The sequence below is a fragment of the Microcaecilia unicolor genome, chromosome 1 (genome assembly GCF_901765095.1).
Source record: "Microcaecilia unicolor chromosome 1, aMicUni1.1, whole genome shotgun sequence".
Taxonomy (NCBI): domain Eukaryota; kingdom Metazoa; phylum Chordata; class Amphibia; order Gymnophiona; family Siphonopidae; genus Microcaecilia; species Microcaecilia unicolor.
Window position 1 is genome coordinate 498,955,664 of NC_044031.1, and position 24,124 is coordinate 498,979,787.

The window sequence follows — 24,124 nt, forward strand, 5'->3', positions numbered from 1 at the left end:
AGTTACAAACAACGGTAAAAACATACCAGACGTCGACAGCCTTGCAAAGTACTTCAAGGAGAAAATTATACTATTACGACACAAAATACCCGCCAGTCCTATAGAATACGCCACTCTTCTAGACTGTCTAGACCCAGAAGAAGGAACACACCCAGCAGACAGAACCTGGACCGAGTTCGAACCACTATCAGAAGACCTCATCTCTAAAACTCTCAAAAGATATGCCAAATCCAACTGCAAACTAGACGCATGCCCAAACAGCCTCATGAAATCAGCCCCTCAACAATTCATAATTGACCTAACGAACCATGTAAATTACATGCTACAAAATGGACTCTTCCCAAAAGAAAAAGGAAAAATCTTACTCACCCCAATTCCTAAAGATACAAAGAAAAACTTGAGCGAAATAACCAACTACAGGCCAGTAGCATCCATACCACTAATAACCAAGATAACCGAAGGAATGGTAACCAAACAACTCACAAACTATCTAACCAAACACTCAATACTGCATGATGCCCAATCCAGATTTCGGTCGAACCATAGCACAGAAACAGTATTAGTCACCCTTATGACCAAATTTAAACAAATAATAGCAACCGGGAACAATATACTCCTCCTACAATTTGACATGTCAAGCGCCTTCGACATGGTCGACCACGAAATCCTACTACACATACTTGAATACTTCGGCATTGGAGGAAATGTCCTGAACTGGTTCAAGGGGTTCCTAACCCTGCGCTCGTATCAAGTCACATCACACTCAACCACGTCCAAGGCATGGACACCTGAATGTGGAGTTCCACAAGGATCACCTCTCTCACCAACTATTTTCAACCTAATGATGATCCCTTTAGCAAAACTCCTATCAAACCATAACCTCAATCCATATATATACGCCGATGATGTGACAATATACATCCCTTTCAAACAAGACATCAAAGAAATCTTCAACGAAATCAATCATGAACACATGGGCAGACACATTCCGTCTGAAATTAAATGCAGAAAAAACTCAATGCCTGGTACTCATCTTCCAATACAACACTAAAGAATTCAACGCGATAAATACACCAAACCTAAACCTTCCAATCTCAGAAACGCTAAAAATCCTTGGAGTCACTATCGACCGCCATATAACACTTGAAACCCACGCAAACAACACAACTAAGAAGATGTTCTACTGCATGTGGAAACTGAAAAGGATAAGACCATTCTTCCCAAGATTCGTCTTTTGTAACCTAGTGCAATCCCTCGTTCTCAGCCATCTGGATTACTGCAACTCATTATACGCAAGCTGCAAAGAGCAAACACTGAGGAAACTTCAAACAGCCCAGAACACAGCAGCCAGACTCATCTTCGGAAAACCAAAATATGAAAGGGCAACACCACTACGAGAGAAACTACACTGGCTTCCGCTTAAGGAACGCATCACTTTTAAGGTATGCACACTAGTCCACAAGATCATTCACGGCGAAGCCCCAGCCTACATGTCTGAGTTGATTGACCTACCACCCAGAAATGCTAGGAGATCTTCCCGAACATACCTCAACCTCCATTTCCCTACTTGCAAGGGCGTGAAATACAAGACGCTACACGCGTCAACCTTTTCTCACATGAGCACGCAACTTTGGAACACACTGCCGCGCAACTTAAGAGCGATCCACGAACAAGCATCCTTCCGCAGATTACTGAAGACCCATCTATTTGAGACAATTTACGGAAAGAACCAAAACACATAGAGTCCACACTCACTGTTCATCAATGCATCATACATCCACTTATGATCTCTCATCCCCCATAATTCCACATTACTCATACATTTACCCACAGAAATATGTACACCATGTGCCTTTGTGTCTTAACACTGCCCTTAAGCTTCCAAGTCTCCTCCCAATGTCTCAATGTTGATGTCCCATTGTGATATTCCTAATGATAATTCGATTATCTCGCATAACTTGTACAATGTAACCCATAACCAAGTTGTAACAAATGTATTTTCATTATTCATATCTTATTGTAAGCCACACTGAGCCCGCAAAGAGGTGGGAAAATGTGGGATACAAATGCAAACAATAAATAAATAAATAAACTTACACCAGGGCATTATCACCTTCTTCTAGTTCCATTTCCATTTATTTAGTCTAATATCCCACATTATCCAAATCAAGTTTGGTTCTATGCAGGGGCGTAGCCAGACCTTGGCGGGAGGGGGGTCCAGATCCCGAGGTGGGAGGCACAGTTTAGCCCGCCATTTAAAACCCCCTCCCCCCACCGCTGACCTTCCCCCACCACCTTTGACCCCCCTCCCGCCACCGACCCTCCCCTATCACCAGGTACCTTTGCTGGTGGGGGTCCCCAACCCCCGCCAGCCGAAGTCTTCTTCAGCACCGGTCTTTGGCGCGTTTGCTGATCTGTTTCTGTGAGTCCTGACTCCTGACGTCCAGGGCGTCAGGAGTCAGGACTCACAGAAACAGATCAGCGAACGCGCTGGAGACCGGCGCTAAAGAAGACTTCAGAATCCTTGCCAGCAAATGTACCTGGCAGCAGCAGGGGAGGGGGGGGGGGCGGCGGTGGCGGGACGAAAGTGGCGGGGGCCAGGGCTAAATCTGTGGGGGCCTATGCCCCGTGGCCCCACCTAGCTACGCCCCTGGTTCTATGTGGCTTACAGAATAACAGGAATCTGTGAAACGTGGTTTACATTGTGATGGGGAGCTGTAATTGACAGGTTTATAGCATAGCGAAGGACTTGCTATAACAGGTTAAATAGAGAACAGCATAACTTTATATTTACAGGGTAACCGGAAGCCTGCTCTAACGACACATCTACTATGTAACAGTTAAATAGAGAACTGCCAGACGTCGTGTTTAAAGGATAACAGGGACCCTATCTGCTGGTTATGACACTCTATGCAGCTAAGAATCCTTCTGGCCTTGTCCCATTGTTTTGCTACCTTGAGATTCTCAAATATCATCACCCTGAAGTCTCTTTTCTGGTCCATGCACATCAGCCTCTCATCTCTTATCTTATCCTTTGGCTTTTGCACACCCCAAATACATCACCTTTTGTTTCTTCACATTAAGTTTAACTGCCAAGCATCAGCCCAAGCTTCTAATCTTCCAGTGTATTCCACTCCCTCTAGGGTGTTCACTCTGTTGCCAATTTTTGCGTTATCTGCAAAAAAGCATAGGCTGGCAATAGTGTACACAAATATATTGAACAGAATCGGCTCCAGGATGGATCCCTTAGGCTCTCCACTACTCACCTTTCTTTCAAGCAAATTTCAGTTATTACCAGTCTCTGCCTGTCAGGTAGCCAATTTCTGATCCAGTTTACCACCTCAGGTCCCATCCTTAACTTGCTGAGGACCCTTCTACTCATGATGCAAATAAAATGTATTTAAGCACCATTTTCTGTGTTGGATCATCCTTTGGTCAGCCTCTACTTTCTCCTACTTGTGCTGTTCCTTCTTAGAGGTTATTCCTGTTTGTTGTGCCGATTATTAAAGGAGGCCCACCGGTTGCCAGTTACTTCTCGTATTATCTACAAAGTGCTTCTTCTTGTACACAAGACCCTGACTTCTGAGGAACCCCTTTTCCTTGCTCAATATTTGATTCCCTATTGCCATCTAGAACTCTCTGATCATCACAACAGAACCATTTCAGAGATGTTACCCATGAAGCTTTTGGTCCAGGGTCTAGAGCTCTGGAATCAGTTACCACAAAGCTTAGATCTTAAGCGTCCCATTTATAATTTAAATCCAGATTGAAAACATTTTTTAAAATTGATGCTTATAGGTGCAAGTGAGCCCTGCCGGGGTGAGCCTGGATCACCCAGCTGCTCTTACCTGTTTTCTACTTGCCTTCCTATTTAACATTACATTTTCCCTCTATTTTGCTGCTTTTCTTGTCTTCCTTATTTTTCTATTCTGTTTTCCTTCTGTCTCTTTCCCCTTATTATGATTGGATTGTAAGCCGCTTAGATATTTGTTTGATGAGTGAGATTGAAAGTCCTGAATACACTTGAAACTTCAATTTTGAACCAGGGTATTCTGCCTAAGAACAGACCTCCTTACCTGGATAAATTCCTATGAAGAATTGTCAGTTGATTAAAATGATATTTCACCTTCTCAGAACCAAACCATGATACAACCATGATACAAAATGTTTTGATTTCTCCTTTCCTATTTTGGTTTGGTCTGTTTATGAACCAGGGCAGATTTTATTTAAACTAGAGACCCTATGCTAAAAGATACAAGATTACCCGTGACCGTGCAAGCATGCACACACATATTCATGCATATACTACATTTGTTACATCAGTGGTAGCAAATTTTGTAGACTGACCATGAATAGAACTTTGTTTTTATTATGCATCTGTCAAAGTTTGGAGCAGTTTGGAGTCTAGAAGATTGATTATTCAGTAGACTCCAAACTGTTATTATGTACACTGCATTGAATTTGCTGGAAGTGGCACTCTACGGTACATGACAATAACAGAGGAAATGCTGGTTCATTTTACATGTGATTCTAGTTACCAAGCCCAGTAATGTAAGGCCTGATTCGATAAGTATCTTCTCCCATTCTATGTCTTTTGGGAAAATTCGGCCCTCTAATAGTCCTTCAGATTAACTGAGAAACGTTACCTAGTTAGAAGAATTACAACTCTGCAAAGTGATGTCAGTTTTGCAGACTGTCGGGAATGTACGGATTTTTTCTTTGACATGTCAATTATTTTAAAAGCAAGGTATGTTCAAACTAGAAAAGTATGCATAGCCTCTGGGCAGATGGAAACAATGCAGAATAGGGCAATTTTCTCTGTTTTGATGTCTTTCTAATACAGTTAGAATCATGACACGTACAAGAAAAATGAAATTTGTGTAGCTCCATTAGCAGGCGTTAATGCTTTTCCCATCAGAGAGAACATTGGTGTTGGAAGAGTAAAGTAAGTGGATTGAACTACTTTGCTATGGCCCTTCTTAAAGTGAAGATCTAAATGGTACAGCTCAGGGTTTCATATATTGAGCCAAGAAAATATTGTAGGAGAGCTGATGTTGAAATTTGGAGATAGAAGACAAGAACATATCATGGTGAATGACAACAGAAAAAGACCACAGTGACCTATCAAGTTCTCCGAGTTGAGGTTTGTCCATTTCGGATAGATGCACCTAAGAATTCCCACCAGTGCAGGATTTACCATTTGGTGGGTTCTAGGCAAATAAGAGCTCTGACACCCATTGTAGCAAAAATAAGGGAGCAATGGTGAGATGTGTACCTGGGAGCATTTATTTGAAGTCCACTGCAGTGCCCCCTAGTGTGCCCCATTGTTCTCCTGGGATGTCTGGCTCCTCCTATATCCCAATGGCTTGATTTTGTACGTTTTTCACTTGGACGTTTTTTTTTTTTTTTAAAAGAACTACATGGATAAATGCACAGAGCACAAAAACATCTAGCACATAAACATTTTTGAAAGAAAAAAAAAGAAAATTTTCAGTTTTAAAAATGGCTATATTCCCCATAGAATTCTGGACGTTTTTGGCAAAACATCCAAAATTGGACTTAGACGTCATATTGAAAATGCTCCTCTATAAGTAACACACACTTCAGGGGACACTTAGATGCCAACAGTTACAACTGCCATTGACTTGGTGTAGCTGTTCTTATATGAATCCTTTCTTTTTAGATGAATTCTATGTTTATTGCTACGTACGCCTTGTAGCGCTATAGAAATGCTAAATAGTAGTAGTAGTAGAGTTTAGTACTTTTTTTTAGCATAACATGAAGATGTAATTTACTACAATAGTTGGTCCAGCATATGACATATCTTTAAAATATTCTTTTTTGAACAATGAGTTCTAACAACTCTTTGTCACAGTTTAAGGATCTCATCATTTTTAAACTACATAGGACACGACTCAGGTTTGAATGATATTTTGTCTGATGTACATGTCTTTTTTTTTTTTTTTGCAATATTCAATTATATCCATATTATTTTTATCCACACTCTGTCCTTATTGTGATAATTACGAAACATATGTGGGAGTATGTAGAGCCTTTTCATCTGAAAAAAATCTAACAGGGTGCAGTTGTCACAAGGCAACCCCTCCCACCCACAAAAAAATCCTTCTTAAAACTCTAGAAACCTGATCTGTAAAGTTCAACTGCTGATTCACTATAATCCCTAAATAGGTAAATGAATCCACCAAAGGAATCTTTGTTCCTGCCAATAAAGGCTGCAAACTAGAACGAAAAGCAGATCCTGTAACCCAACAGGCCACAGATTCAGTCTGATTCAGCAATAATTCATGTTCCCTCAACCACATTGACACCTTATCCAAACAACACTGCAATGGTCCCAAATCCATATCTCCTGGAGATATTTCTGCTATCAGCAATATGTCATCAGTTTACATTAAAAAAACCTAATCCCAGCCACTTGAATCACCTGAGCTGAAGGATCTACAAAAATATTAAATAAAATGGGAGACAAGGCCGACCCCTGTGGAACCCCACAAGAAGACTGCTAAACCGCAGATAACTTGTCCCCCATCTTAAATCCAAAAGACCTTCCTGACAGGAATGACACAAATCAATCCAAAACCTGCTCCCCAATTCCAATAGCCAACAACAAGTGACTTAACAAATCAAATGCCGAAGCCAAATCAAAACTAATAAGAAGCGGCAAGTGGCCCTGATCCAAAATACCATAGAGTTCACTAAAAAAATACTGCCAGTACTGTCTCAGTACTATGGCCCTTACGAAAACCTGCCTGTTTAGGGTGTAAAGCATTAACAGAATCCACATACACCGTCAAATGATGCAACACAATCCTTTCTGGCATTTTCGTTTGAAAGTATGAAACAAATCAGCGTTTATTGGTGTTTTCATGCCACACATACTATTGCTCCATACCTTTTCTGGTGGATTCAAATAAATGTATTTGTTCCATAGGAGTCATCAGTGCAGGAAAAGCAAACACTGAGTAGGGGGTACAAGACAAGCCAGGGGAAGGGAGAGAGAATTCTAGGGGAAATGTTACGTTCCTACCCGTAACCTCCGCTCACAGGACAAATCCCTCCTATCAGTACCCTTCTCCACCACCGCCAACTCCAGACTCCACCCCTTCTGCCTCGCCTCACCCTATGCTTGGAATAAACTTCCCGAACCCTTACGCCACGCGCCCTCCCTGCCCATCTTCAAATCCTTACTCAAAGCCCACCTCTTCACTGTAGCTTTCGGCACTTAACCACTTACCTCTATTCAGGAAACCTACACTCCCCCATTTGATTGACTGCTTACCTGTCCTTTAGACTGACTGCTTACCTGTCCTTTAGATTGTAAGCTCTTTTGAGCAGGGACTTAGAAATGTTAAGTAGTAGTAGTAGTAGAAATGGCGTGTTTCTGGTATTTAGCCAATAAAAAAAAATCTATTTTGTATTCATTCATTTTTTTTGCATTGGGGTGTTTTATCAAGGTTTATCAGTTAAAACCTAAAACCATCCCCCTTCCCTGCTTCGTGGCCATTGCTATATCACTCTCCCCACAAGACTGTATCTCTCTCAGAGTTCTGCATCCCCAAAACATAACTCTGCATTTGAAGAAAATAAAGAAGGTTTCCAGCATATGCTTAAAATTAAGGGGTTCTCTTTGTGCCACTGTTGATCCAATAGTGACCATGTGAACCCCCTCCCTCCCAAAATACATGCCCACTTCTGCTTTCCCCATCGGGGCCTTACTTCTTGATTATTAGGCATTGAGGACTATTATAATTGGATTGTGCTGCCAAGCAGCACAAGATCCAATTATAAAAAGTGCTTTGGAAAACAGGTGGTAAACTGCCTGTATCACACAGAGGTCTGTTTTGTTTCTTTGTGAGCAGTGATAAAGCAGTCTCCTCCTTCAATCAAAAATATGTCCGTGAAAACACAAGCAGTGATGACATCCATATTTATTTTAATTTCACAAAGATCTTTGGGATCTAGCAGTGAGAAGTTGCCTTGTTAAAAAAAAGCAGTCGGCTGCCCCTGCTGCAATGTGAAGCCATTTTATAGAAGCCATAGCCTTCCTCGCCACACTCAGTCAGAAGGGGAAGACAACTCCACTACAGTATGTATAAAGCCAGCTGCTGCTGGAGGTGAAAGAACTGGATAATTTTGTACTGTGATAGAACTGTGAATCCCATTAACAGCACAAAATTACTTTCTGTGGATAATTGCAGGGTACTATGAACCACAACCCACTTCTTTTGCCCCAAAGGATTTCCTTCCCCCTTGGTGTGTTAACTTCTCTCTTCCCTTGGTCGCTGGCATGCTCTTCTTCCTGCCTTTGAGCTTGAATGACAATGATAGTCACCAGGATGGAGAGGGAAGTATGTTCATTGGCAAGCATATATTTAACCTTAAAATGTGAATTTGAAATTTAAAACAGCAATTCAACTTACCTGAAGAGAGAAGTACATTTTGAGACGCTTGCTGTTTCCAAAACTGCACAGCTATTTTTACATAGAAAATATTACATGCTACAGTATTAGGCAAATAGTATTATTTCATCATTCCAGTCAATGATCAGCAGGCAGGGGTGAGCATTTCTATAAATGTTGACAGCCACCAGCTAAAATAGATCCAAATATTCAGTGTATTTGGACACCAGCACCAGATATCCAGGTGTTTGTCAGCCCTCGGAAACTATCTGGGTATGGCTGATATTCAATATCATACCTGCATAGCTAACCATAGTTAGGACTGCTTTTTATGTGGTTAGCTATCTGAGCACTGGCACTGAATATTAGCGACCCGGATAACTCTAGGGTCTTCCACTATTTCACTCCTGGACTGGCCAGGCACGAAGTGGAGCATGCTGGGGTGATCAGAACAGATACTCAGCAGTTGTATCCAGTTAATATCCACTGAATATCTGCTCCTGGGCCAGCCAGCATAAATAATTTTGCCTTCTCTAGTTAATAAACAATAGAACAGAAGTTCCCAAACATTTTGGTTGAGCGTTCCTCTTATTAACCTCCAACACATTCAGGGACCCTCTGTTTATCCCCACCACTCTTTCCTGACCCCCTTCTCTCAGTACCAAGCCATGCTCTACAAGCCCTCTTTTTCCTGTCTCCTTCCTGTCCCCACCAGTCTCTCTCCCTTCCCCCAGTAAGTCACCACCAGTCTTTCTCTCTCTCTCTCTCTCTCCTCCCCCAAACATTTCTCAGCAGTCTCTCTATCTCCACCAGTCAATCTGTCTCCCTTGTTCTCTCCAGCTAGTCCCCACCATTAGTACTTCCACTTCTCCTCACCTATTGATGGTGCAATGCTGTTCCCAGGCCCTGCAGGACAATACTGGTTCCAGTGCACCTGTTTCCACAGTTGCTTTTGATTACACCTCCATGGTCCTATCCCAGTGACTGTTTCTGCTTCTGAAATGCACAGCCATCTTCAATCCTACTACTTCTGGTTCCTGCGACTACTGATATTTCTATCACTATCAGACCTGCCAAGTCTTCCGCATTCAGCAGGAGTCTCCCGCCCTCCCACCAAAGTGGGAAAGTCTACAGCTGAGATGGAATCGGTTTTCCTTACCGCTGCTGCTGCTCCATCTCCCAATGCAGCAGCAGCAGCAGAAAAAAAAAAAAAAAAAGCAAACGCGGAGCCGCAGCATTGCCCTCAGGCATGCGCTGTCAGTTCTGCTGGTCCTCTGCCCCTGCCGGAACTTGAAGTTGACGTCAGCAGGGGCCGAGGACCAGCAGAGCAGACAGCGCATGCCTGAAGGCTGCTGCGGCCCTGATTTTTTTCTTTTTGCAGTTGCTGCATCATGGAGGGAGATGGGATGAAAAGTTGAAGACAATGGTTAGTCCCTGTTTCTACTTCAACACAAAGTAAGCAAACGGTGACCTCTGAGCTGCTGCATCCATGTTGTCATTCTTATATTTATTTAGATTTTGCTCACACCTTTTTCAGTAGTAGTTCAAGGTGAGTTACATTCAGGTACTCTGGATATTTCTCTGTCCCAAGGAGGGCTCACAATCTAAGCTTTTGTACCTGAGGCAATGGAGGGTTAAATGACTTGCCCAAGATCACAAGGAGCAGCAGTGGGATTTGAACTGGCCACCTCTGGATTGCAAAACTGGTGCTCTAGCCACTAGGCCACTCCTCCATACCATTGTGGGTATCATCTTTTTTTAAAATTATCTCACTTATATTTTCAAACATTGCTGGCGTGCAGTATACAGATGTACACAGAGGAAGTATAATAAGGGAATAACTTTTCATAGGTAGAATAGTCATTTGTTAGAAAGTATAATCAGTGTATCATTTGGAGGAGCTGGTTATAGGGACACCCTAGCACTATTATATATGTGCAGAGATTTTTTTCTCAAGGTAAATGGCCTCTAAAACAGACATCATGTTATGGGAATCAGGTGCTCAACATTCAGAGTTTCTATTTATTTGTTTACTTATTTATATAATTTATATCCCACATTAAACATGATTTGGGTTGAAACCTGGGAGCATTTAAAATCTTTTTTTTCCCCTATGCCTACATCAAACGAAATTCAAGATGACATGAGGTAGTGGGTGGAGCCAAGCCAGAGTGGGTGTGGCTAGGGCGTGTACTGAAAATCTCCCTCTCAAAAATCGGGACCCCTTGGCAGGTCTACATTATCTACACAGCTACAACTGATCCTGCCTCTGCAGCAGCCTCTATATTCTGCTTGCATGGATTTCTCTTCTGTAACCCCACGGGGTCCATGGACCAATGGTTAGGAACCACTGCAGAAGAAAATATTGTACACTACAGTGTTTCATGAAAATTCGAAATATTATTATTAATAAATACTTTGCCCGCTATAGTAAATGAAAATATTAGAGATGAATTTGGATAGACTTTGCTCTTCTTGTAGACATAATTAATACTAGTTATTTTATTGATTTAAGAAATGTCTCCTTACCTTAGAGGCATCGTCTCCTTCATCTTCATGTACTGAACTGGATGGCGAAGGAGTCGCAGACTTGCTTCCTGGTGGTGATGGAGAGTTATGAGAAACATTGTTCCCTCCCATGTTCAAACCAAGCTGAGCGCTGAGCTGTGACTGGTTAATAGTGGTCAGCTGACCATGCTGCATCATTCCTTGCTGCCTGATATCAGCAGGTTGGACTCTTGGTCTCATAGCTGCCATCTGTGGGTGAGAAGCATACTGAGTTCCTTCAGTATTCCGTAGTTCTTGCATCTGCAAAATTGAAAGGGAAAGGTGTGACTTCCAAATCATCCTTTCACTGACACTGCATGGCAGTTTAACCTTGGTGATTTTCAGTTCAGCAGATTATACATACCTAATTATCAAATGCAAAATAAAAATGCTTATGATTTTAGTATTTTCTTTTTTGCAGAAAATTGATGATTGTACTGCTGCTTTCAAATTTCCATGCCAGTTTAACAAAGTGTGTTCATTTTTTCCCGTTAACACACATTAATATGCTGGTAACAGTCTAGGTCAGTGATGGCGAACCTTTCAGAGACCGAGTGCCCAAACAGCAACCCAAAATCTAATTACTCATCACGAAGTGCCGGTACTCATTATGGGTGGGGTCACCACATATGACTCCACCCCTATGATAGCCACACCCCCTTAACCAGCCATGGCGCATATAAACAGACATCATTGAAAATATTATACTAGTATAGGAGAAAAAAATAACATGATTTTCTTTCATTATAAATCATTTCTGTAAGTTATTACAGCTCCAGTATACCCAGTGCAAAATAAGACAGCAGATGTAAATTCTCAACTTGGACATATTCCAAACACTAAAATGAAAATAAAATGATTTTTTTCTACCTTTGTTGTCTGGTGATTTTGTTTTTCTATCCATATTGGTCCTAGTCGCTGATTCTGCTGCTCTCTATCTGTTCTCTTAACTCCGTTTCCAGGGCTTCCTTTCCATTTATTTCTTTACTTTCCTCCTTTCTTCTTCATTTCTTGCCCTCTATCCATGTCCAGCAACCCTCCTCTCCCCTCCAGCCACAAATGTCCAGCCACCCTCCTCTCCCCTCCAGCCGCCCATGTCCAGCCACCCTCTTCTCCCCTCCAGCCACCCATGTCCAGCCACCTTCCTCTCCCCCTGCCCTCCCCTCCAGCCACCCTTCTCTCCCCCTGCCCTCCCAGCGGCAGGCCTCCCTCCCACCCAGCACCAGGCCAACCAGCACCAAGCCTCCCTCCCTCCCACCCAGCACCAGGCCACCCACCCAGCACCAAGCACCAGGCCACCCACCCAGCACCAGGCCTCCCTCCCTCCCACCCAAGCACCAGGCCATGCACCCACCCAGCATTCCCACCCAAGCACCAGGCCTTCCACCCAAGCACCCAAGCCTCCCTCCCTCCCACCCAGCACCAGGCCATGCACCCACCCAGCACTCCCACCCAAGCACCAGGCCTCCCACCCAAGCACCAGGCCACCCACCCAAGCCTCCCTCCCTCCCTCCCTCCCACCCAGCACCAGGCCATCCACCACCCAGCACTCCCACCCAAGCACCAGGCCTCCATCCCTCCCACCCACCAAGCACCAGGCAGGCCACCCACCCAAGCACCAGGCAGGCCTCCCACCCACCCAGCACTCCCACCCAAGCACCAGGCCTCGCTCCCTCCCTCTCACCCGGGGTGCACCAGCGCTTTCTCCCTCCCTCCCACCCGGCGTCAAGCATTCCTCCCTCCCTCCTACCCGGCACCAGCCCGCCATCCCTCCCTCCCTCTGAACCCGAAGAAATTTAAAACTCTTCCCTTGTCCAAGTAGGCGGCGTCAGCATCAGCAGTAGCAGCGAAAAGCGTGCTGCTGGTTCGGCGCATTTTCAGCCTTCCATCTCTCAAGCTCTCTGGTCCCGCCCTAACAGGAAATGAGGGTGGGACCAGAGAGCTTGAGAGACGGAAGGTTGAAGACGCGCCGAACCAGCAGCACGCTTTTCGCTGCTACTGCTGATGCTGACGCCGCCTACTTGGACAAGGGAAGACTTTTAAATTTCTTTGGGTTCGGAGGGAGGGATGGAGGCCGGGCGGGCTGGTGCCGGGTGGGAGGGAGGGAGGAATGCTTGACGCCGGGTGGGTGGGAGGGCTGAAAGTCTCGGGTGAGGCGACCGGCGGCATCCGTGCCAACAGAGAGGGCTCCGCGTGCCCTCTCTGGCACGCGTGCCATACGTTCGCCATCACCGGTCTAGGTTAATGACATGCAAATCAGTTTTGATTTAGGAGCTCTGCTAAAATGTGGCCTACGCTATGACTAGTATGTGAGTTTCCTGTGTGCTCAGGCCACATTTAGTGCAGCTGTAAAATGGCCACTTTTTTCCATTTTTGCAATAATGGCCTCATGTTAATTTTCCCATTAGTACGTGATCATTAGCGTGTGAGCCCTTAACTACACCTATTTTCTATGCGGTAAGGGCTCACACACAAATCGGTTAGTGTGCAGTGATGTAGCAGCGCTAACTGATTAGTGCTGGACATGCCTACTCTCTGCCCCCAAACAGGCCCCCAGCGCTAAAACTACCACGGGACTCCTGAGGACGCCCCGCACTAGTGGTTTTTAATCCGCGGTAAGCACATGTTAGTGCTTACCGCAGCTTAGTAAAAGGGCCCCTTAATTTACTAGTACAGTACAGTCTCGATTATCTGACCTCACTAATCTGACCATCTGGCATATCTGACAGAGCCCCCAGTGCGCAGGTTCTTTTCCTGTTTTCTGGCTTCATACAATAGTTGTTGGTTATTGTTAATAAACCATGTTTTAAGTACAGATACCCTATGCCTATTCTTTATGCACAAAGTACGTTTTCCATGCATTTTTTTTACCTTGGTTTCCGTATTATCCGACTTTTCACTTATCTGACAACGGCTCAGTCCCGTTTTTGTCGGGTAATCTAGACTGTACTGTATTAAAGTAGGCACATTACCATGGATGTTAATGCAAAAATGTAACTACCCCTCTCTGAGTTGCAATGAATGTATTTTTTTTTTACCATTAATGGGACTGCACTGAATTAGGTGCATTTTTTATATTATTTATTTATAAGCATTAACAATGATTACAAGAAATCTCTTCCCATGTAAAAAATGGAACGGATTAAACATCATTACCATTCAAATCAAATATAAGGAAATACATTTCTATCTCATCCATTTCAAGTCCACAATTTGGAGAGAAAACAAGGTATAATTTCATGAAATAAATTTTTTTCACTAAATTCAGCTATGAAATAGAAGAGACGCATAATAAGCCTGACTTTCCTATTAAGGAGTTGATGTAGATAGGGCTACTAGTTGTTGTTTAGGACTGACAACCAGTTTGGAATCTAGAAAAGCACTCAACTGAGTTGAATCATAGAAGATATATTTAAATGAGTTAATTTTTAACACACATTTACATGGAAAGTTTAACCAGAATAATCCTCCCAACTGTAGGACCCTAGGGCGGAGTTTTAGAAATGCTTGACGACTCTTTTGTGTTGTTCTAGCAAAGTTAGGAAATATTCTTATTTTATTGTTCATAAAAAGGTCATCTCTATGACGAAAAAATTGTTTGAGTACCCAATCCCGGTCAGGTTCCAAAACAAAAGAGACTATTAATGTAGTTGGTGTCCCCTTCTCCTCTTCTTGAATTATTTGTGTTAAATTCAATATGTCAAATGAAACTTCTGCTCCTTGTTCATTTTGATCCACTCTTACTTTTTGTTCTTCTTTTTTATATGGTGGTAAATAATAAATTTTTGACACACGTAGATATGCTTGTTCAGGAATTTTTTAAATTTCAGACAAATATTTCTTGAACATTATTAATGGAGCCACCGATGGAGTTTTAGGAAAATTAATCAACCTAAGAGTCTTAGCTCTTAGTTGGTTTCCCAAATTTTCAACCTTTTGATGTAGTAAAACATTTTCTTTTATCAAATTATATTGTGTCTGCCGACATGACTTTATATTTTCAGTATTTGACAATATAGTTTTCTTAGTGCCGTAGCGAGGGCAGTTGACACCTGTGGCGGGTCGCCGCTGCTCACCCCCCCCCGGGTGTCATTTCGCCGGGGGGAGGTGTAATTTAGCGGGGGGGGGGGGGGCGCATCGGCGCTCCGCTCCGGGTGCCATCCAGGCCAGGAACGCCACTGCTACTGGGTCAGAAGAAAAGATTATGGTCAAGATTGTGAAGTATTTCTGGTGGAGTCAAGAGAGGGGTGGGGTCACAAGGAAAATCCTTGTGGTGGGGGTTGGGGACTAGAGATCACTGGACCCCAATGGATTATTTGTGGGGTCGAGGTGCTACTGGGAGCATTGGGGTAAGTGGGGATTGAAGGGCCTGCACCACCAGTGATTTTTGGGTCAACTGAGTTGAAGTGCCACACTTCATCTCAGAGGACCCTTTGCTCCTGTGCTGTATGTTTATAGTGGTGTAAACGTGTGGCATAAAGTGATGAGTAAACAAGTACACAATCTTAATCTTCCACTAAAATACATTGCGAAGTGAGATTTAATAGAGGAGAATATGATAAAATTCACAGCTTTTCAATCAAACAATTTTAAATCATGGAAGGGTGTGACACCCTGAGCGAGGGTTGGCTGTGAAATAACACAGTTGGATAAAGGGATGTAAATGAAAGTGTTTATTTAATTGAATCCTGAGGCCTGTTACTTCACAGGACCAGGAACAAAAGATAGAACACCTCCATAGTTCAATAAGTAGTCTTAAGCAGGGTTCAGGCTAGGAAGGCATCCCTGCCTCAAATACAGCCTACGAGTCTTTCAGTTCTTCTCTGAGTACTGGGGTCTGGCTCCAACCAGATCTCAGCCAAGGCTTATCAGTCTCAAACAAGTAACAAAAATGGCTTACTTCAGTCAGGTCACAAGCCTTAACCATAGGTGGTGGTGGCGTACACTGGGGCTTTGATTCCTTCTTCTCTCTGGCCTCCTTAACCTCAGTCAGGTCCTGTATTATATACTTCCTAGTTTAGGTTCCACTCCTCCTCCTGGCTCACTTTCTCCCAGGCGGACTAGTGCTGTTAAGGTGGCCCAGTCTGTCTAAGGGACTGTTCTTAAGGGTGAGGGGCAGAGTTCTATAAACCCCCTCACCTACTCTCCCCCTCAGCTCAACTGTACCATGTTGAGTGCCTACTATATCAGGGTCCACCTCCCAGGACAAAAACTCCGCATTAGCATGCTCTCAGCCCGCCTGATGTCTCACCTGATAGCTATAGGGCTGAAGGCTAAGTAACCGGGCAGACTTGTACGGTCTGTGCCCTGAATAAGGCAGGTACAAATCAAGGTAAGGTATACACATATGTTTGTCTTGTTGGGCAGACTGGATGGACTGTGCAGGTCTTTTTCTGCCGTCGTCTACTATGTTACTATGTAAGGCTAAGTAACCAGCGCATTACATATGTATTGAAATCTTATGTCAAGATATTCATTGAAGAGGTTGGTGGTCAGTGACCAAAAGGAAGTGTCACCCCAACAGATAGTACTGCAAGGTTTCCAGGGCCCACTTGATAGCTAGAGCTTACTTCTCAATTACTGCATAATTTGTTTCTCTCAGGAACAGCTTCTGGCTAACATATGCCACGGGTGGTCTTCCTCGTTTGCTTCCTGGGTCAGAACAGCCCCGAGTCCAACCTCTGAGGCATCGGTTTGCACGATGAAGGGCCAGTTGAAGTTTAGGCTGACCAACACTGGTTCTAAATAGATACCTCTTTTCAGAGCTTGAAAAGCAGCATCCAGCATTTCAGTCTACTATATCTTCTCAGGAGCTTTCTTCTGCAATAGACATGTTAGCGGTTCTGCTTTCTTGGCAAACCCTGGAATAAACTGGCGGTAGTAACCAACAAGCCCGAGGAAGACTCGTACTTGCTTCTTCATCTGGAATATCAGCACCCATGTGATTGCCTCTACCTTCCAGATCTGGGAATTACTTGTCCTTTTCTGACTGAGTACCCCAGGCGCTGGACTTCTTGTCCTCCCAAGAAGCATTTTTTGGGGTTTTCTCTTAACCCAGCAATTCGTAGACTATCCAGGACTGATTCTACCTGGATAAGATGGGTCCTCCAATCTTTACTACAGATGATAATGTTATCTAAGTAGACAGCCGTGTAGTTGCCATGGGGTTTAAGTAGGCAATCCACAAGGCACTACAAGGTAGCTGGAGCTCCATGAAGGCCAAATGGTAGCACCATAAACTGGAACAAACCTTGGAGTGTTGAAAAGGCTGTCTTCTCCTTGGCAGCTGGGGTGAGAGGTACCTGCTAATGTCCCTTGGTCAGGTCCAAGATCAAAATGAATCAGGCCCTTTCTAGCCGTTCAATGAATTCATCCACCCTTGGCATTGGATAGGTCTCTAGTTTAGAGGCAGCATTCACCTTCCAAAAATCAATACAAAACTGGATGATCCCATCCGGCTTTGGTACCAGCACAATGGGAGATGACCAATTACTGGTTGACTCCTCAAAGACACCCTGTTCTAGCATTTCAGCAACCTTTTTCACCACAGCTTGCTGCCATGCTTCTGGGATTCAATAGGGACATTGCCAGACTACCACTCCTGGCTTGGTGATAATATCATGAGATGCAAGGTGGGTCCGTACTGGCACTCCGGAGAACACATCTTCTTTCTGGCATACCAACTGCTCTAGGTCGGCCTTCTGCGAATCAGAGAGCTGGTCACCAAATGGAACTTACAAGGGTCTGGATTCTGTCAGGACTTCCAGCCCATAGTCGTCTATTTGAACCAGGGCTGCAGTCATGGGGATACTTCTTAAGGACCTTGCCACTTGCTTAACCTCGGAGGAGGTTAAAAGGACTAGGACTCTATCCCCTGGCTGGTAGGCTTGTTGTACTGCCTTGTGGTTGTAGGCTTGGGCTTCACCCACTTGATCCTTTTCCAGGCAGAGCTTGGCAGCCTCACCGGCTTTCTTTAGCCTCTTCTGCATAATGAGCACATGTTCAGCCAAGTGGTGAGGGGAAGAATTCTATAAACACCCTCATAAAGGGTAATATTTGAAATCTATACAACAGTTATTTTCTTATCAGATCTAAATGCAGAAGACTAAAGTAAGAAAAAATGTGTTACATACAACCAAACACAAAAATGAAACCTGGACATCTGAAGTATACCCAAAGATTTTTAAGCTTTTCCATAATCAAGTAACAAAAAATAAAAGTTATAATTAGTACCATCGACAATGTAAAGAGACATGACTGTATTATTTGGATTTATAGCTAAATTTACTGACGTGCTATTGCATTAATACTGCTAAACACACACTGATACACACTATTTACTGCAGGTCTCATTTTATGCAATGGAATTTTTTTATAATAATGTGTGTGTAAATGCCCTGTGCACACATTAACAAGTTAACACATTTTGGTATCACTAACATTTAGCTTCCTTCATGCAAGCCACATTCACCAGGGGCAAAAGAAACATATATTTAGAAAGAGACCACAAGAACAAAAAAATGCTCTGGAGGCTGACAGTAGCTTTTTCTGGAGACTCAATGTAGCTTCAGAACCATTGTTTTCTGCACTGTGCTACACACACATTTCTTATGAAACAATATGAAAACCGTAAAAATGTGTTTACTAGAGGTGAAACTAGGATATTCAGTATGGAGTGTGCAGCGCAAAATATTTTGTGTGGTTATGATTCCCACATAATTTATACGAGTTTTTGTTTTGTTCAATTGATTTTTTTCCATTTTGGGAGCAATAGCACTTTTCAAACAATTGTGCACTCTTCTGAAAAAATTAGCACTATTCACAGACCCCCCAGATTCCATATATGGCGCTTTGAGTTGTGTGTGCAAATTTGCACATGCATCCAATTTGAGCATGCAACTTAATTGAACCACAAGTCAATCAGTGCCGATAATATGGGCAATAATCAATTATCAGGACCAATTGGCAATAATTAGAATTTACACTCGCATCTGCTTAGGAGTATTCTATAGAGGTGAGTGTAAATACTAATGTGTGGATCTGAAAAGTGGGTGTGGCCATGGAAGGAGCATGGGCAGGTCAGTGGCGTTCCTAAAATGTATGTGCAATGTTATAGAATTAGCGGGATTTGCACCTAACTTAGGTTTTCATTGGTTTAAATAGTGATGCCTAAACTGACCAGATGACCACCGGAGGGAATCGGGGATCACCTCCCCTTACTCCCCCAGTGGTCACCAACCCCCTCCCACCCAAAAAAAATTTAAAAACATTTCTTTTGCCAGCCTCTATGCCAGCCTCAAAGGTCATACCCATCTCTATCACAGCACTATGCAGGTCCCTGGAGCAGTTTTTAGTGGGTACTGCAGTGCACTTCAGGCAGACGGACCCAGGCCCATCCCCCCTACCTGTTACACTTGTGGTGGTAAATGGGAGCCCTCCAAAACCCACCAGAAACCCACTGTACCCACATCTAGGTGCCCCCCTTCACCTGTTAGGGCTATGGTAGTGGTGTACAGTTGTGGGGAGTGGGTTTTGGGGGGCTCAGCACACAAAGTAAGGGAGCTATGTACCTGGGAACAATTTATGAAGTCCACTGCAGTGCCCCCTAGGGTGCCCGGTTGGTGTCCTGGCATGTGAGGGGGACCAGTGCACTACAAATGCTGGCTGCTCCCATGACCAAATGCCTTGGATTTGGCCGGTTTTGAGATGGCCGCCATTAGTTTCCATAATCCGCGAAAACCAATGGCGGCCATCTCTAACACCTGCGATCTCTAAGGGCAGGCCAAATGTTGAGATTTGGCCGGCCCCGGTCGTATTATCGAAACGAAAGACGGCCAGCCATCTTGTTTCGATAATACAGTCAGGTACGCCGCTTAATGGGGCCGTCATTAGAGATGGCCGCCCTTATAGATGGCCGCCCCCGTTCGATTATGCCCCTCCATGCCAACCAACTCTGATTGACATTTTTGATTGGATGAATAGAGAATTAGATCAAGGGCATGCACTGGACATGGCATACATCGATTCTGCAAAGTGAAGGGTAAAGGGTCATAGATTTTATATACTGCCTTTCTGTGATACAAGCAAAGCAGTTTACATTTATTATAAAAGTCGACCATTTCTACATAAAAGACTCATTAATAGAAAAAGCAGTCTGGTGGTGGGCTACATTAGAAACTGGTTGAGTGATAAAGGGCAGTGGTAAATGGATTTTACTCTGAAGAGTGAGCAGTGATTTGTGAAGTGTTTCAGAGACTGGTTTTGGATCTGTTTTATTCAATATTTTCTTGAATGATATTATAGAGGTGTTTGAAGACGACATGAGCCTTAACAGCATCAGGTGGATACATCTGAGGCAGCAGACAGAAAATGAAATCATGGTGTGGGAAGGGATTTAGGAGACGATCAGGAATATACTGGATACCTGGATGAGAAATGTTTGATAACCACAACAAAGTGTGAGACCTTCCATAGGAGAATACACAGAAACATTCAAGAAGCCATTCCAAGCTAAAAGCTAAAAACTAAAAACAGTGCCTTCTAAGCGTATTTTATGGCGCTGATTATAGAATATGCTTAATTGACATCTCAATGCCTAAATCTAGGCACATCCATTTACACCAACAAAAACGTGACATAAATCCCAGCATTTAGATTTTCACGTAAGGGCCATATTCCATAACTATGTGTGTAAATTTCAGAATACCCATGAAATGCACATTCCCCCGCCATGCCTCTTTTTGCTTGTGCGTGTTAGAAGTTTGGTACCCTTTGTTACAGAATACGCTTAGTGAGTTGTATTCTGAAATTTTAATTAGTGCCAATTAGTGCTCATTATTGCTTGTTAAGTACTGTTATCAGTGCGCACTAGCTTGTTAAGCCAATTAAGTTGTGTGCATTGTTACAGAATCCATGCAGATTTTGGTGTGGATCTCTAGACTTGCTATATAGAATCTGGGGGTTAGCGCTATATTCAGTAAATGGTGCCCAAACTTACTGTCAGAAAAATCTGTACTAAACCCGTATTCTATAAAGGGCTTTCCATGTCAAGCGCCCCTTATGGAATAGTGTTTAACACTGATTCCCGTGCCCAACTTTGGGGATGAAGACTTACATCTGCTGAAACATGGTAGAAATCCTGCTGTACAAGTCTAGGGGTTATTATTTTTCTCAGCAGCCAAACAAGTAGGATAGAAGGACAGTAGGGATGTGCATTTTGGGGTCCTTTTACTAAGCAGTGGTAAGCCCATTGCGGGCTTACCGCGTACCATATAGGAACTACTGCTGGGCTACCGCAGCAGCCCGGTGGTAGTTCCCACCCCCAATGGACGCCATTTACGACGCTACAAAAATATCTTCTATTTTTGAAGCACTGGTGTTTACCTGGTGGTAATTGGGCAGTGTCACGCACTGCGCAGTTACCACCAGGTTAGCGCAGGAGCCCTTACTGCCATCTCAATGTGTGGTGGTAAGTGCTCCCCTGAAATGGTTGCACGGTAAGTGGTTCACTTACCATACGGCCATTTCTTTTTCTTTTTCTAAAGAGACAGCCTTTTACCTACTGCAGTAAAAGTAGGCCTCAGCGTGTGTTAAAAACACATTGCTGACCCTAGCGCAGGCCCCCTTTTACGGCAGCTTAGTAAAAAGGGCCCTTGGTTAAGAAGCAACTAAAAAGTCAATGACATTTCCTGTTTTGTTTCTGCTAGTTTTCAAAATCAAATGAAAGGAAAGCAAACTAAATCGTGCTCATTTTTACTTTTGTTTTGTTTGGAATATGACCAGCCACTTCTTGGACTTTCCACCTTCTTTCCCCCCACTGGCCGCTCACCTAAACACCCTCATCTTAAACCATCCATGATTTGAAAAGGGGCAGGTGTGTTTTCCAGTCTCTCCAAGTTTGACAGCTCTGTACCACAAAATGGCATTGGCTCACCCATGGCCAGCACCATTTAAATACGATGGACTTGGAAGGATGGTGGTGAGGCCAAGGAGGGCCTCTTTTTTTCCTAGATTTTGACAGTGTGATTTAAAAATAGCATACACAAAACAAAATAAAGTGAAATGAAAGTAAAAATATGATTAATGCGAAAACAACGTATGATTAACGTGAAAACAACGTATGACCTACCAAACTTCCGGAAATCACTAAAGACTATCTTGTTCAAAAAGGCATACCCTAACGATCCAACTTAAATGCCTGAATCTTGCAACACAACGATACTAATACTTGAACTGGACATAACGCTTCCTCCTTTCTATTCCCTTATGTGTCTGTCACACATACACCTTATTATACCATAATATCACTCTGTATTTGTCATACCGGAAAGGTGATCGCCTCACGGTACTATGTAAGCCACGTTGAGCCTGCAAATAGGTGGGAAAATGTGGGATACAAATGCAACAAATAAATAAATAAACAAACAAACAAAATGAAAAATAATGCCCCACAGCTCCATAATTCATACTAGGTGATGGTTCTAGTGTGTTTCTGCAGACAGTAAAGAGCAACAAAACAAAACAAAAGATGTAGGAAAAGGGTCATTTTCATTCTGAAGTTTAAAGGCATTGTTGTTCTGTACTAGAACCTCTGTGAGGCAATGTGATATACAAAGAATACAGTGCTATACAAAGGTTTATTATACTTTTGTTTCATTAAAAATATTTAATTGCTGACTCAATAAAATGTGAACCAAAACTTAAATATGAATCTGGAATATACAGCTTTGCGTCAGACTTGCTCTCCTTTCTTTGAACTGCCAGCATCCCTCCTAGTCAAACATGTTTGCCATGAAAGCTATCATTATCTCTGCCTCTAGCAGACAATCTATATCAAAACAGTTGTACACATAAAGCTCTAACTGCTTCTTGGCTGTATCTCTCCTGATCCAGCTGTTTCACTGAATAGCAGTTGGTGAACGGAGAACTGGAACAGGGATAGCCCTGAGGCCTTATTTGCTAATGTTACTCACCAGCTGCCATTTTATGTGGTGTTAGCAAGCAAGGCCTGGAAGTACGCCAGTTGTAGCAAGACCAAGTGAGGTATCTCAGAAGCCCTTCCATTTACCCCATCTGTCATCGTTCGACACTAAACATTACTGAGTAGTGTCCTCTGGGCTGCTGAGAGGCCCTGCTGAAGTGGGATTGTCACAAGAGCTAAATGGCCCTTTTCTGCATGTTACTTTCTGTGCAGTGCTCTGTGAATCAGTGGTATCAATCTATTGCCTACTACCTTCCAAAGGAGACCTCTTTGTCAATATTTCATCAACAACTTTTGTCTGATGTCCTAATCACACAACATTTTTCAGGACATGCCAGTGGGGAGACAGGGAATGTTTTTTAAATTTTTTGGCAGGTCCATACATATGCACGGTCCACGAAAGCATAGATACACCTGTTTTGGAAAGTAGGCCCCTGTAGTACTAGGCAGTATTGTAGCCAGACCTCAATTTCTGGGTGGGCATGGAGGTGGACTGGGTGAGCATGGCCCACACATTTCCGCTCTATCTGCTACTCTCCCCCCAACCAGAAGCAGTAAAATTTAATATATTGGCTGGCCAAGAACTAAGCATGCCTGCACTGGGGGGAGGGGGGAGGGCTTTCAATGTCAGTCACTGGAAGCGTGCTGCCAACTTCCCTGGGGTTAAGACAGCTCAGGGAGTCTCTGGAGCGGACTCTTTAGCTGGTGATCCCTGCCAGATCCTCTAATGATGCACGCTGCCACTCGATTGGCCTAATTGAAACTCCCTGCCCACCTATGGCTATGCCACTGGTATTGGGTGGAATTCCTTGGCCCTGACAACATAAGAATTCTTTCCTTGCATTTTGAATAGAAGGAATGTGCACAAGGTGATAAAATTGCTGATGATAGTGTTTACAGAGACAGAAATGCATATTTATCTTAAAATTAAAACTTACTGTGAAATATTGTTTTATCAAAATACTAAATGGTTATGTAAATGTACATACACCTCCCCAAAGACTGTGAATTAATAAATGAAATCATATCTCCTTTAAAGACTTGATTATGATTTTGTTCCCTGAATATATTTTCTCATGACAGTTATGTTATTTAATCAGAATGAATAACTTAGAAGTCTTTCTGTAGCATGTTATAAACATTATTAGCTGAAGCTGAAATAGTCCTAGTGTTTTGG

General features: G+C 43.2%; 1 protein-coding gene across 2 annotated transcripts in view; it reads right to left on the bottom strand.

Moving 5' to 3' along the window:
* Positions 1–24,124, bottom strand: part of TOX (thymocyte selection associated high mobility group box) — a 525,928-nt gene that overhangs the window by 95,788 nt on the left and 406,016 nt on the right. For both annotated transcript variants that reach the window (XM_030214796.1, XM_030214802.1), the window contains exon 4: positions 10,950–11,228. In XM_030214796.1, the coding sequence (XP_030070656.1) occupies positions 10,950–11,228 (279 nt within the window). The remainder of the gene's footprint in view (positions 1–10,949; positions 11,229–24,124) is intronic.